This window comes from Sceloporus undulatus, chromosome 4, assembly GCF_019175285.1.
Source record: "Sceloporus undulatus isolate JIND9_A2432 ecotype Alabama chromosome 4, SceUnd_v1.1, whole genome shotgun sequence".
NCBI classification, from domain to species: Eukaryota; Metazoa; Chordata; class Lepidosauria; order Squamata; family Phrynosomatidae; genus Sceloporus; species Sceloporus undulatus.
Window position 1 is genome coordinate 60,741,564 of NC_056525.1, and position 14,003 is coordinate 60,755,566.

At 42.8% G+C, this 14,003-nt stretch overlaps 1 protein-coding gene across 5 annotated transcripts in view; it reads left to right on the forward strand.

The window, feature by feature from the left end:
- PLEKHA6 (pleckstrin homology domain containing A6) overlaps window positions 1-14,003 on the forward strand; it is a 284,203-nt gene that overhangs the window by 211,078 nt on the left and 59,122 nt on the right. For 4 of the 5 annotated variants that reach the window (XM_042463589.1, XM_042463585.1, XM_042463586.1 and 1 more), the window contains 5 exons: window positions 471-646; window positions 2,084-2,569; window positions 6,075-6,585; window positions 7,716-7,802; window positions 11,540-11,593. In XM_042463589.1, the coding sequence (XP_042319523.1) occupies window positions 471-646; window positions 2,084-2,569; window positions 6,075-6,585; window positions 7,716-7,802; window positions 11,540-11,593 (1,314 nt within the window). The remainder of the gene's footprint in view (window positions 1-470; window positions 647-2,083; window positions 2,570-6,074; window positions 6,586-7,715; window positions 7,803-11,539; window positions 11,594-14,003) is intronic. The other variant, XM_042463590.1, reaches the window with a different exon arrangement.

Genomic DNA, 14,003 nt, shown 5'->3' on the forward strand with positions numbered 1-14,003 from the left:
TACATTTAAATGAGCATGTGCACATTTCAAGCAAATTACTGCCCCACTTTCTCTTTGGAAGAGGTAATGTGTAAGTGGCCATGCTAAGATCTTGGTCAACAGTATTATGCTCATGTGATCAAGCTGTTGGCTAGTTTATATCCATTTCCATGAAAACTGGGATTTTGGCAAATATGTTTAGAAAATGAAAGGATAACATGAAAACATAAAATTCTCCCAAGGTTTCCAAACCCTATATTTCCCATCAATCCTCAGAAACATAATCAGCAGTCATTTAGCTGTGAGACCTGAAATGAATGAATACTTTTCCAATTCAATTTTTTACCACCAAACTAGAAATAAAAATTGGTTGAGATCATAGGTACGATATACCAAGGGATGCAGTTTTGTTTCTCTAATCTCAAATCAGAAGTGAATGGTATGATACTAACTGGGCATCTCTCCCCCTCCCCTTTCTACCTATTCTATAGGTGACTGTGTGCTGGATGGAAGAAACACCAGGAAATAACAAGAAGTCCCTTTCTCCCCAGGCCGAACATGCTGGTATCCGGACTTACTTCTTCAGTGCTGAGAACAACGAGGAGCAGGAATCCTGGATTCAAGCCATGGGCGAGGCTGCCCGGGTGCAAATCCCACCCACTCAGAGGTCAGTTGTTTAGGGGAAGTAGCCAAGAACTGTAGGTCATTGCTTAAGAACAGAGGTGGGCAACTGTTGGAGACTAGAGGCCCACGTCAGCTCCCTCTAGGAGACCAGGGAGAGCTCCACTGCTTCCCCTGCAATAAATCAAACTATTTTTTTTTTACCTCAAGTAAAATTTTTTTTTACCTCAAACTATTTTTTTTTTACCCCTAGGGACTCCAGGAACATCACCTTAGATGATTTTAAGTTCAGAAGTGATCTTCTTTTACAATAGGAAGTGATCTGGAAGCAGGGCTGCCAGTTCAGGATCATCTCAGGCCCTGATGTTTCCAGGCCAAAACCTTAGGCCTAAAGATGGCCACTGGTGATGCCATTAAACAGTAATCTTAAATGCCAACCACAATTTCTCACAGCTTGTTATTCAATCACACACACAAAGTGAACATATTTTCCTGCTTGGAAATTAAGACAAAAATCTTACTTGAAGGGGCTGTTCCTAGAGCAAGGTGAAAGGAGGGATTACTCCTGCTTACATACTTAAGGAGGTGGAATAAAGTACACTGGCCAAAAAGCCCAGGTTTCACCTTAAATTCAGTGTTATACATCCTCACAACTCATGTAGTGAATCTACATCTTTAAGCCTTTACTCTGGCATAACAGAAAACACTGTTTACTCCAGAGTTTCCAGGAAACTCCAGAAGGAACCCTCACTTCTGCTGAGATCAGAACAGGGCACCTTGCCATGTGATCAACAAGTCTACCCCTTTTTTGTTGACTGCACAGGCATCCCATTCTGACCCCAGCAGAAATGACTGTGATGGCCAGATTCTTGCAGGGAGCAGCAGTGGCAGCAGCATTGAAGGGGATAGGTCAGTGGAGATGATACAGTGTTGCTAGGCTTGTCTGGACATATTTGGCAGGCATCGTGTCAACTCAAGGCAGTCCTGAAGCACAAAGAGGCGAGTGTAGATACACCCCAAATCTAACCTAATTGCTTCTAGCCCAAAGGAGGATGCAGAGCAGAGTGGAGGGTGAGACATGGTACTGGTAGTGAAGGAGGAAGCTAACTAAGTAGATACAGAGACTCTCTGGAAAATCATTGCAAGTTGTGGCAACAAGCCAATTAAGCTTTTCAAATTGTAGCAAGGTGTTCCCCTATTAGCTGACCTGGAGATTTGCACACGGCCATTTCTTGGTGCCTGTATCTGAGCCCATCAATGTAAAGGAACATTGGTTGAAGGCCTTTAATTGACATGAGGAATGTCTTTGAGAAAATGGCAGTGTCTAATCAGATTTCTGAAGTTAGCAGTTCTGTACTTTCAAGAGACTGACCAGAATGCAGTGAAGCCTAGAACCAATTCTTTAAGATGTCCTACAGTAGAGTCATGACTGTTAGTGACCTTTTATATTTAGTGACCTTTTCTACATGTCCATCCTTGTCAGGCATGAGAAGACTGATTCTGAAAACATCCCTCCCAGCAAGAATCACCAACATCACCACCGCAGCATTCAAACCAGGGAGACTGCCAAAGCTGAGCCAGAAGCCAAGACCAGAGGAGAAGGTGATGGGCGTGGTTCTGAAAAAACTGAAAGGAAACAAGTAGAAAGCAAGAAGGAGCCCCTAGTAAAAGCCAATGGCATTGTGAGTCAAGAAGTTCCTTCTGAGCCTGGGAGCCCCTATCCAGAAGCCTCTCGGGTACCAGCTGGAGTGGACAGGCCTACACAGCCAAATGGCTGGCAATACGCATCTCCTAGCCGTCCTGGGAGCATGGCTTTCCCACAGCATGATGGTGAGATGGTAGTGTCTCGTCGGAGCTTTGCTCCTCGCACCAATCCTGATAAAATTGCCCAGAGGAAGAGCTCCATGACACAGTTGCAGCAGTGGGTGAACCTACGCCGTGGAGCTCCACCTCCTGAGGATCTCCATAGGTGAGGTGGTTGAAGCCTTGGGTATAATAACCCTGAAAAATAAAGGGAGAATAGTAATGAGTCTGTCTATAAACAGTGAAGACCCTCTGACTGAACAGAAAGAAAATAGAATGTGTACACTGTAAGGTTAAATCAGTACTGATGTTCGCTAATGTAGATGTTGTCTACCCAGAATAAGGATGACTAATTTGGCTAGTGTCTTACAAAATTATGCAATCCCCATACTTCAATATCTCTGTGGGAAGTGTTGTTCATTATATCCATGGGATTCATAATATTTCAGGAGATTATCACAGGAAGCTTTAAATCCACTATTAAAGCTAGAGAATAGTGCTTTTGGCAATACTTACTACACAAGGATGTCTCAGTTTTGTCACTGCTTTGCTATGAGGTTCTGTTAGAGCATCCCTTTTCATTGATGGGAAAAACCTATCAATAAGCTTGCAACTGTGTTAGACCATCCCTTTTCATTGATGGGGAAAACCCATCAATGAGCTTGCACTTGTGCTGTTGCCCCATTAGTCTTTAGATTTGAAATGTTGCTGCCACAACAATTCCAATATTAGCATTCACATGGTGTTAGTCTTCTCATCTTCCTCTGTTCCTGCCCCTGCTATTCCCAAGCAGAGTGTTCTCTTTTATTTTTTTTCCTTATTTCTATTCTATTATTTTACTTAAATCGTATTAGCATAACTCCAGAATTGCATTAAAAAGAAAAAGAACTGAAGGTCACTCTGGGTAGAGCATAGGGCAGGGAGGCAGGGTTAAGAGGGGGGTGCAGAAGAAAGAGTGAAGGGCTGTCAATGACAGAAAAAGCCCCAGTCGCACTATTGCAGAGCCATCTAGGTTTCCATTTTCATTCACTAATGTGATTGTGGTGAGCACAAGACTTGTGTGATAATGTCCTCAGTCTTTCCTGCTGAAGAACATTAAGCATCTTTCCAGGCTGCCTGAGTCATGACTGTTTAAAATGGTTGATGATTGGTTTTAGATTGTTTAAAATTGTTTAAATTGATTTTATTGATTTTTATTTTGTTTATTAAAACATTTAAATGCCTACATTCTCAGGGTAGCATGCAATCAAATCAGTTTAATCAATAATATAAAATAGTAGGATATAATTTAAACAGACCGAAGGCATATTAAACAGCTTGATAAGTTAAAAGAAGACAAAATCAGTTAAAATAAACTTATGTGCAGCTTTGAATTAAATCAATTAGATCCCAAGACTTAAATAAAAAGTCGTGCTTTTACTTGGCACCAGAAGGACAGTGATGATGGAGCTAATTGGATCTTGAAGGGGAGGGTGTTACACAGCAAGGGTGCCACAGAAGAGGAAGCTCTCTCCCATGTCTTCACACAATGTATTGCCCCACTTGTTCACTGCTCTGAGATCCCATGATATAGTTTAGAGAAAAAACAATAATGTTAAGAAGAGTGAAGGGAAGTAGAGAGAGAGAGAGGAAGGCTACATGCTAGATGGATGAACTCTATTAAGGAGGTCATGGGTATGAGTTTGCAGGAACTGAGCAGTGCAGTGGAGGACAGGGAGTCTTGTATATGTCTTATCTATGGGGTTGCCATGGGTTGAGATCAACTTCAGAGTGGTTAACAATAATAAATAAATGTTTTAATTAATAAATTCACTCTCTTTCTCAGTCTTCATGTAAATAGTACTAACAGCCTCACAACTTCCATACTTTTCTGGGTGGTGATGTAAGAGCACCCTCATTAACTAATTTTACTTCATTATCAATATCCCTCTTTTGAGATTTCAAGAATGAATACCAAAACCCATTTCACATGTGATGCTGAATTGGGGGGGGGGGGGGGAATCATGCATGGTAGCTTACATGTGAAAGTTTCTGTAAGAATGAGGCAATAGTTTTCTTAGGCCGGTTACAGACCGGCAGTTTAGTGCGTGTTCGCCACGCATTAGGGTTATGAAAGGGCGGTGCTTCCGCACCGCCCTAACCCTAGTGCGTGGCGAACACGCACTAAATGGCGGCGGCCCTTCCGCACGGCCGCCGCCGTGAGTACGTCATGGCCGTGCCGCCTCTAGACGGGGCGGCGCAGCCATGACGTAGTAGCTCCGCGCCAGGGCGCTTAGTGCGCCCTGGACACGGAGCAGGAAGGAGCTCCATTTCGGAGCTCCTTCTGGGTTTAGTCCGCTGGGCGCAGCCGTCTGAAGGCTGCGCCCAGCGGACTAAACGAGAAAGGGGCCAAGCGGCCACTTTCTCTGCTCCCCGCCACCGCGGGGTGTCCTTGGGGCTTGAAGCCCCAGGGGCACCCCTTTTCTGGCTGCGGGGAAGCAGCTCCCCGCAGCCCGAAGAGCGGCGGATCAGGGCCTCAGCGGCTGCCGGTGTAGCCGCTGAAGCCCCGATACTCCGGGGAAAGGGGTGGGGCCAGACCGCCCCAAATTGGCGGTCTGTATCCCGCCTTAGTAACTGGAACCCAGGAAAAGTAAATATAGCTTACCCTGCCTGTGCATTTTGGACTCGTCCTTTCCCAGATTTCCCAATCATGAGAGAAAGCCCTATATGCATATAATTGTACAGATATAAGTTTTTCTTTGTTACTCGTGTTGCTATTAAGTTTGTTGGCAGCTCTTCAGCCAAAGTTCTCAGAGTGGCCTACAGTAATAACAACAATGGAATGCAACACAAAATACACACTAAAACAGTAAATAACAGATGGGGGAGGGGGAGTCCAACATAAAACATTAGAGACAGATGAAAATATGAAAGGTCATATTTCAAAAAAAACTTTTAAATAAGATTTTCACTTGGCACCAAAAATGCAAGCGAGTGTCAGCCAAGCCTTCCTGGCTCTTTGAAGACCTTCATTGAAAGTTTGGAGGCTAAAGGAATTTGCACAGCACTCCACTCCAATGCTGCCATACATGTTCAGTATAATGTGTGAAAATCCAGCTTTATTGTGTGTTTTCCCTGAAAGGTGAAGAAGGGGTTAAGCATCATTGATGTGATACAGACCAATGCCCTGTCCAGAAAAACAATGTAAACATAATTGTTAAGCATGTGGTATTCATTACGATTGGGCCATATAATCCTTAGTACTTTATAGGTTTTTTTTTTAAAAAAAGATCATATTCACACAACTACACTATTGTAAAAAGGTGACTTGCAGGCAAGAGTCAGAGCATAAAAAGGATTACAAGTTTAGATGGTGGTGGTGGTTGTGATGATGATGATGATACTCTGGGGTGCATAAGCAAGTAGTATTTACATTTATGCATTTTATCAGAAACTTTAATAAATAACAGCTGCCTCCTTTGGGATTTAAGTTAAAAACAAAAATCTGTACCAGATCTATGCTCCTTCTCGATTTTAACACAAAGATGGAGAACATGTACAAGCAGTGTTCATCAGAGAAGGTAGGCTGAGATAAGCTTGTTGAGCAAAACATAGCAGAACTTCCTCTGAGTAAATCTAATAATTATGTTCTCCCTCCCCCCCCCCCCCATTCTTTTCTTCGGGGCATTTAGCCCTACTAGGTTCTATCCAACATCCCGAAGAGTCCCTGACTACTATCCTCCCTATTCACCCCAATACTCTGAGGATTACCAGTATTACCCACCTGGTGTGCGTCCTGACAGTATCTGCTCTATGCCTGCCTATGAGCGCATGAGCCCTCAATGGACAGTGGATGAGAAAAGACACTCCTTCAGAAACAGTGGCTCATACCAGCTACGGGAATGGAAGGAACAGCCTGGCTATGGCAGACAGGATGTACCCATCTGGATTCCAGGCCCCACACGGCCACCAGTGTACTATGATGAAATGGATGCTGCCTCAGGCTCCCTGCGGAGGATGTCACTCCAACCTCGCTCCCGATCTGTCCCCCGCTCACCAAGCCAAGGTTCCTACAGCAGAGCCAGAGTATACTCCCCTGTCAGGTCTCCAAGTGCCCGCTTTGAAAGAGTGCCTCCCCGGAATGAGGAGATATACGCTGAGCCAACTTCATATATGATGAGGCGATCGGTTAGTTCTCCAAAGGTAACCCTCCCTTGTGGCTCCACTCCTTTTCCTTGGTACTTCCTGCCACTCTTTCCAATGGAATAATGCCGAGATGCTGTGAGTGCAAACTGAGGGGTCTTGGTGACTTCACCATTATTTATGCCTCTGTGTTTATGTATTGTGCATACAGAGATTGAGGGATATTGAAAAGGGTTATTGAAATTTTCACTGCATGTAAGAGAAGAGGCAGAAACACAAAGTGGAGATTATGCAACTAACTGGGCTAGAATGATAAATCACTGCAGATAAGAAGAGTAGTAGAAATGAGCACTGCTTCATTTCTGAGATAACCAGCATTTAGGAAGTCTGTAACTTCAGCCTGCCTAAAAATTGCTCTTTGAGCATTAAGTCTTTTTCCTTAATCTCAGAAATATCAGGGATTGTTCTGATCGCTCACTACTACGGGAATGCCAGTCTATACATACTGAAATATAGTCATGGTTTATTTCACATACTCCAGAACTGAAAGTAAGGAACTTCAGCTAAACCCTTTTCAAATTAAAAATCTGATATAAGGAATCAGAAGCTGCAACAAGATGAAATGAGGGATTGAATGTCAAGGCTGAAAATACCCTTTTGATATGCCACGATCTGTGCTCCCAAGTACAGCTTGTTATCTGTACTGGGAGCACAGATCGTGGCATATCAAAAGGGTTGCTGGCATGAGACTCTTAAAACATTGATAATTGTGATGTGGGCTTTAGGCTGCATGAGCGTAATTTGGACACTGCAAAGCAATATTAAACAGTTCAGAATATTTCTCCAGAACTGATAGCCATCTGAAACACTGAGTGGCATTAGAAGTTTCAAGGGCAGGAGCTTGGGGTGAATGTACCTGTACTTTTTCTTATCTCCCAATATAACTAGTTTTAGTTCTGGCTTGTAGAACCATTTCCTCTTTTCCAAAAACATATTTACCTTGTGTCCAGGCTGCAATTCTTGATGTTCCTATAGCTTATCAACCTAGTCTCACTTCATTAAATGAGACTGGGCCATTCCTTTGCTTTGTCTCCACATCTATATTATGGGTTATGGTAATTGTTCTGTATGATGGAGCAAGTTTTATAATCGTTGTCATGCATATTATTTGGTTTCTTCTCTTTCCTCAGTATGATTATCTGGGTGACAGGAGGCCCGTTCCTGCAGGGATGTTCCCCTTCAACTATCCAGCATCCCCTACGGTTCACGATAAAATGGTATGTCTCATTGGTATCCCAGTATTCCACTAGAGATATTCCATTTCCTACCAGCGGCTGGGATTTAATTCAGAGGAGGGATAAAGAGGCATATGATAATGTGACATTGGATAATTGCTTAGTCAGCACTGTAAAGCTCTTTTGGGATGGTAACATTCTTTCCTTTTTTCAGGCAAGAGGTATACAATAGCCACATGTGACCAGCCTGGACATGTAGTGGTCCATGATCACACAAACTGTCAGATGGTTTTAATTATTAATCAGATCTGTTGAAGATGAGGGTGATTTAATAGGTGCTATTTTTGGAAGAATAAGAAGAGAATTAAGCATAAGAATTATGGTGGAGGAAAACACACACGCACACGCACACCTGCCATTATGGGGATCAGTGGAGATCTGGGGTTCATTAGCATCTAGAAAGTACAGCACATTTTGATAGCATAGTATTTAATGATCTTGCAGCCACAGAGAAGTATCAGAAACTTTAATAATAAAATAGCTGCCTCCTTTCAGATTTAAGTTAAAAAACAAAATCTGTACTAGATTTATGCTCCTTCTCGAGTTTAACACCAAAAAATAAATAAATTTTTAAAAAACCCATGCTGAAATGGTGTTTTACATTACAGGCCACCTGGGTGATGGAGGAAATGGCTCCAAAATGTCTTCTCCATCATGTTACTGGAGCAATATGTAGCAGAGTGCACTGTCCATTGTTCTTGCAGGCTTAACCGAAATATGTTCAGGGTTTCTCCTGTCATGTGGCATGACTCTTAAATAGATAGCCCTATTTCGTTCTCCTAAAAAGCAAGGGCAGACAATTTGTGACCCTTCAAATGTTGTTGGATTGCAGCTCTCATAAACTGTTATTATTAACTATGCTGGCTAAGATTGATGTGAACTGCAGTCTAACCTTAGGAAGGCTACACGTTGCCCGCCCTAGATCTAAATGAACAGTATCTTACCAATTTCTATAGTGCTAGGAGGTGAGAATATTTTATCTCTGGGAAACTTTCCCTAACACAAGGACTTACTGCTTGACTGTCTATAAAGGCAAAATGAATAATGCATCAGTGGACGTACAGCTTTCACTGCCGGTCCTTTTAGTCCTCCAGTGCAGTTCTGGAACAGCTGGATATGACAGAAAGAATCAGGGAGAAAAGGGGTGAGGTTGACAAAGACATGTAGAAACCTCTATTCCCCATTTTTGGCTGTAGTTTCTTTCTTTGTTGTTTTTTTTCTCATTCCTTCTACTTCTCTCTTTGTTTGATTATTTCCCTCGGGGGAGGATCCATTTGGTGGGGGCAGAAACCACTGGGAGTGGGACTCTGCCAAGTGAAACTGCCAACTTCATTTGCTCCATGCCAAGGCTCTTGACCCTGCCTAACACCTTTCACCTGTGGCAGCAAGCAGTAAATCCTGGACTGGATTAAGGTGCCCTATGGAACAGACTCTAGTTGCACGCCTGATGCATGCAGCTTTTTCCTTCACTCCCTCTGCCTTCTCACCAGCTATGCACAAAAAGCAGATGCATGTGGCTGAACTAGAAGTGCAATGAGATGATCCTGGTAGCACTGAGCAGGCCTCTAACAGTCTCTTTTAACAGCAGCTGCTCTGTCCCCAATCTCCAGCAGCTCAGAAAAAGAAAAAGAAAGCAACACAGATTGCAGCAATATATGAAGAAGGAAGGAGGAGGAAGAGAAGCCCTCTGGTCATACTAGCTGGAGAATCCTGGGAGCTGTGGAACTTATTTAAGGCTGCATCTATACTACAGGATTAATGCAGTTTGACACCGCTTTAACTGCCATGGTTCAATGCTACTGGAACCTGGAATGTGTAGTTTTGTGAGATATTCAGCCCTCTCTGTCAGAGAGCTGTGGTGCCACACCAAACTACAAATCCCAGGGTTCCATAGGATGGAGCCATGATCATTAAAGTGGTGTCAAACTGCATTCATTCTGCAGTATGGGCAGCAGCCTAAACTTTTGTTATTTGTTATTTTGTTATAGGGTCCAGACAGTTTTAGCTCAGGTGAGCTAGCCTCGCCAAAACATAGGACCTAAACTGCCAAAGGCTGATTACCATACTGCTGCATGTTTAGAAAGGGATAGAATCAAAATAATCTCTACTTGCTGGAGAAATAGTATCCCTAGGCCAGGAATGTGATGTGAGGTGTGATGTGAGGTGACACAGCATTTGCAAAGTATCTAGTAGTAGCTGCAGCAGAGGTAAGGGATCTTTGGTTTTCTAAATATTTGGGCTTACAGCTCCCATCAACATTATACTGCATAGCAATTGGTAAAGGACTAGTGGAGTTGTAGTTCAAAACATCTGGCAGGTCAAAGATTCCCCATCCTTGAAGAAGGTAACAACTGTAGTCTCTCCAGCATTGTAAGAGCCTGTTAATATTGTGCAGGAGATGCTGTAAGCAAGAGACCCTGGAAATGTGAAATAAAATTTGATTTGATAATGGTTCTGAGGGAATTTTCTCAATGAACATGCTGTTCCTAATGAACAGCTTTCAGTTTAATCTATGTTGACATCACAATTGTGAAGTTGTTGAGGGTGGAATGAACAATGGGATAGCTAGTGGGGCTAGAATAAATTAAAGGATAACATGTTCCCTTTCTGAACTCCATGTGGGGGCTGAGTGTGCTTAGATTCACAAAATGCCAATCTAGCCCTAAGACAGCAGAACAAATGGTGTCACACTTGATATTTCTACCTAATCCCATGTTTTCAATGCAAGATGACTTGCAGTGAAAATGGAAGGTGTGGATACCATTTTTGCTAGCAATGTCAGCCTCAGTATCAAGAATCAGTTATAGCAAAATTCGTGGCCTGGTGCCACAAGAGAATTTCCTGACAATAGTTTCCTGGGAATAGTTATGAGTATTGTATTTTAATCACATGTAGATTCATAAGTCAACATGTATTATTGTTTAATGGGAAAGTGGTATCAGCCTGCTAAAGTCAATGAGTTTGGTAATCCACTCTCCCCAGGCACTGCTGAAATAAAATGGTGTGATCTGGAAGAGGACACCATGGCCTTTTTGTTTAGCCATACCTGCCCAGCAACAGGCAGTGCACAGGTTGGAGAAAGACTATAAACTGAGTGAGTTGCTACCAGGATCACTTATTAAGAGTTCCTCTAGGGCAGGGAAGGACAACCTGGTGGACGGCTTCCTGGTTTTTTAATCACAACTCCCATAAACCCAACTAGCATAGCCAGTGATTGAGGATGATGTAAATTGCCATGCAAAACATTCTCCCATAAACCCTTGCCAGCATGGCCAATGGTCATGGATTATGGGAGCAATCATATAAAATACCAGAAGGGCCCCAGGTTACCTACTCCTGTTCTAGGGAATGTAAAGTATATATGCCTAAATCCTTTTGTTAGTCCCAACTAAAGCAGACCCACTGAATGAATGGGAATATGATACATCAGCCCATATGTCAGTTCCATTGATTCAACAGTTCTTTTCTAATTTGAGGCTGACAATAGGATTCAGGCCAGAACGTGATCTCAAAAGACTGCTGGGCAGCTACCATCCACCATCCACTCACTCACCTACCCTTTAAAAAAATGATTGTGAGGCTGAATATTCCCTTTTCCTGTATGGAGAGCTCTGTGCCTGTCTCTAGCTAAGTTGCACCTAACTGCTTTTGCTTCTTCTTTGTGTTTGTTTGTTTCTTTTGTGTTTCCATTTTGCCGCATGCCTAATGGCTCCTGATAGGATGAACTGTTAGACCTTCAGTTGCAAAGAAACCTAGAGTATTTGGACCAGCAGGTAGGCTGAGCTGGCTGTGTTCCTCTCCCTGCACCCTCTACTCCCAACACATCCTGCCTCTTGTCCTACAACTCCCATTCCTCCTCCCCAAGTCCCTGCTGTCAGGTGGGTGTTATCTTTATCCTCCCTGTGCTCTTTCCTCATTGTCTGTCCTGTTCCATTTCTTGGCATTACCATGGCACTATAGTGGTCTTTGGTTTACTATCTTCATCCTTCCCATTGACAGCGACACTTGTGTGCTTGGTGGGGAAGTGGAATGGAAAGGTTGGCCTATGTGGAAAATCTCTGGATTCTGTAGTGCAGTGGTTGCAGAGATTTTCATCATATTTGGTTACTGTCACAGAACAAATTCCCAGGACTGCAGAATATAAGTTTGATTTAGGGTAGAACTCATGTGGAGAAGAGAGCAATGATGATGCTAAACATCTGGGTAGCAATTTATTTTTAATTGGAGTTACATTTTGAATTCAAGTTTGGCTTTGACCTCTGATTCATCTCTCCAGGCCCCAGAGCAACAAGATGTCTTTAATGCAAAGCTTGGCACTCTCAATATCCAATGCTCTCATGAAGTTCCTGGCATCCCAATAAGACAGAGATCCACAGACAATGATGCTTGCTTGACATCATCAATGCTAATGCTTGTTTTCGTCATCCTTACTTTCCATTTGTTTGGCTTCAGTCTTATCTGGTGGTAATGGGTGGGTCTAAGACGGTACCCACCATGTTTAATCTCTTGCAGTAGTCTGCAGCACCCTATTATAGCATTGCTCCAGGACACTATGGGAAATTTAAATGGCAGGTAGATTTCTAGACCTAGGCCCTGTTCTTCATGGTAAATTGTTGCTGCCCCCCCCCCCCCCACAAACTCAATGTCAGTCGTGTTTTAACTTCATTCTCTTTTCCAAGTGTGAACTGCAACAGAGGCAGATTGGAGGCTGGACAGCAGCCTTCGATGTCAGTGGGATGGTAAATTCATTCTGTATTTTAGGCTGAAAGTCAAAAAAGATATCCAAGTTGCTGAAACTCTTTTTGGACATATGGTAGTGTCACATTGCTTGGACATACCTTGGATATATCCGTTAAAGTGTGGACTAAACCTTAAAGTGGGTTCATTGTCCCATGGACTTGGGGTCCACCAGCCACCACTGGGCTTACAGTGATCCTTTTATGTATGCTTGTTTCTTAGGACCCATTTATACACTTATATGAACTAAGTAGTGAAGCTTTTTTCTTGAAGTGTATCTTTTAACTGTAATGAAGGGCTTGAAGGTTTGAATACTGTACTTCCCTGTGGGAGAGGCAATAGCATGTCATGAAGAACTGGCTGATAACCTTACTCCTGTATTTGTGCAAAGAGTTTTTGAGAATAAGTGAAGAGTAAAAATGCCATTTCCCTCACCTGTACTCTTGACACAATGCTGTTCCATTTTATATCAAAGCTGTTCTCTGCAGTATGTGGAGAATATGGTGATAGAATTATGGATGTGAACATTGCAGATGAGCAGGTCACCATATTTTCAAATACAAGCAAACAAACTGGCTAGCTATGTAGTTCTTGGGGCAGTATAGAGCATTCCCTGATTTGCTCCTTGGCCCAAAAATTAATAAAGCATTGTACATAATTTATAGAATGACTATTAAATTAGACGCAGGAGTTAGCCAGCCACCTATCTATCTGAACTCTATAGCTGGGGATTCAGGCACACAATGGTATTTAAAAGCAAAATGATAGTTGACACCAGAGACCCTAACCCAACCTCCTAATAGGACAACAGAGAAGTGAAGTATTGCACTTTAAGACCGGGGGGACCCAGATTCAAATCCATACACACCGTGTAATTCTTTAGGTTACTTTGGGCCTCTCAGCACTCTCAACCTAAACTAGCTCACAGTATTGTTATGATTATAAAATGGGGGGGGGGGTACAATGTATACTAGTCAGAACTCTGTGGTGGAAGTCTACGTAAAATGCCCCTTTGTTTTCTCTTTGTTGGTTTTACTATACTTTAAGCCCCGCTGAGGCAAACAGATGGTGCTCATGTTACATCACTCCTTTCTTTCCACTAGTGATAACAGTACTCTAACAAGCTGTCCCATGATCCAGTTAGCAGCCATGAGCAATTGCTTACAATAAAGAAAAAGTTGTCAGGGTCTGTAACCTTAGATGTGTAATATCTAGCTTCGTCCTTGAAAAAACAGCAGTACTGGAGCCACTTATAGTCTGTACCTTCACTTAATGCAGGCTGAGAATTTTGCACTCTCCAGCTGTTGTTGGGACTGGACCTCCCAGCAGCCTCAAATAGCATAAGCATTGGCCAGGAAAACTGAGAGTTGTCCTTCAACAAGATTTGGAAGTCCTCATAATTTCCATCCCAGCCCCTTAATCGTGATTCCCTTTCTCGTCCATTGA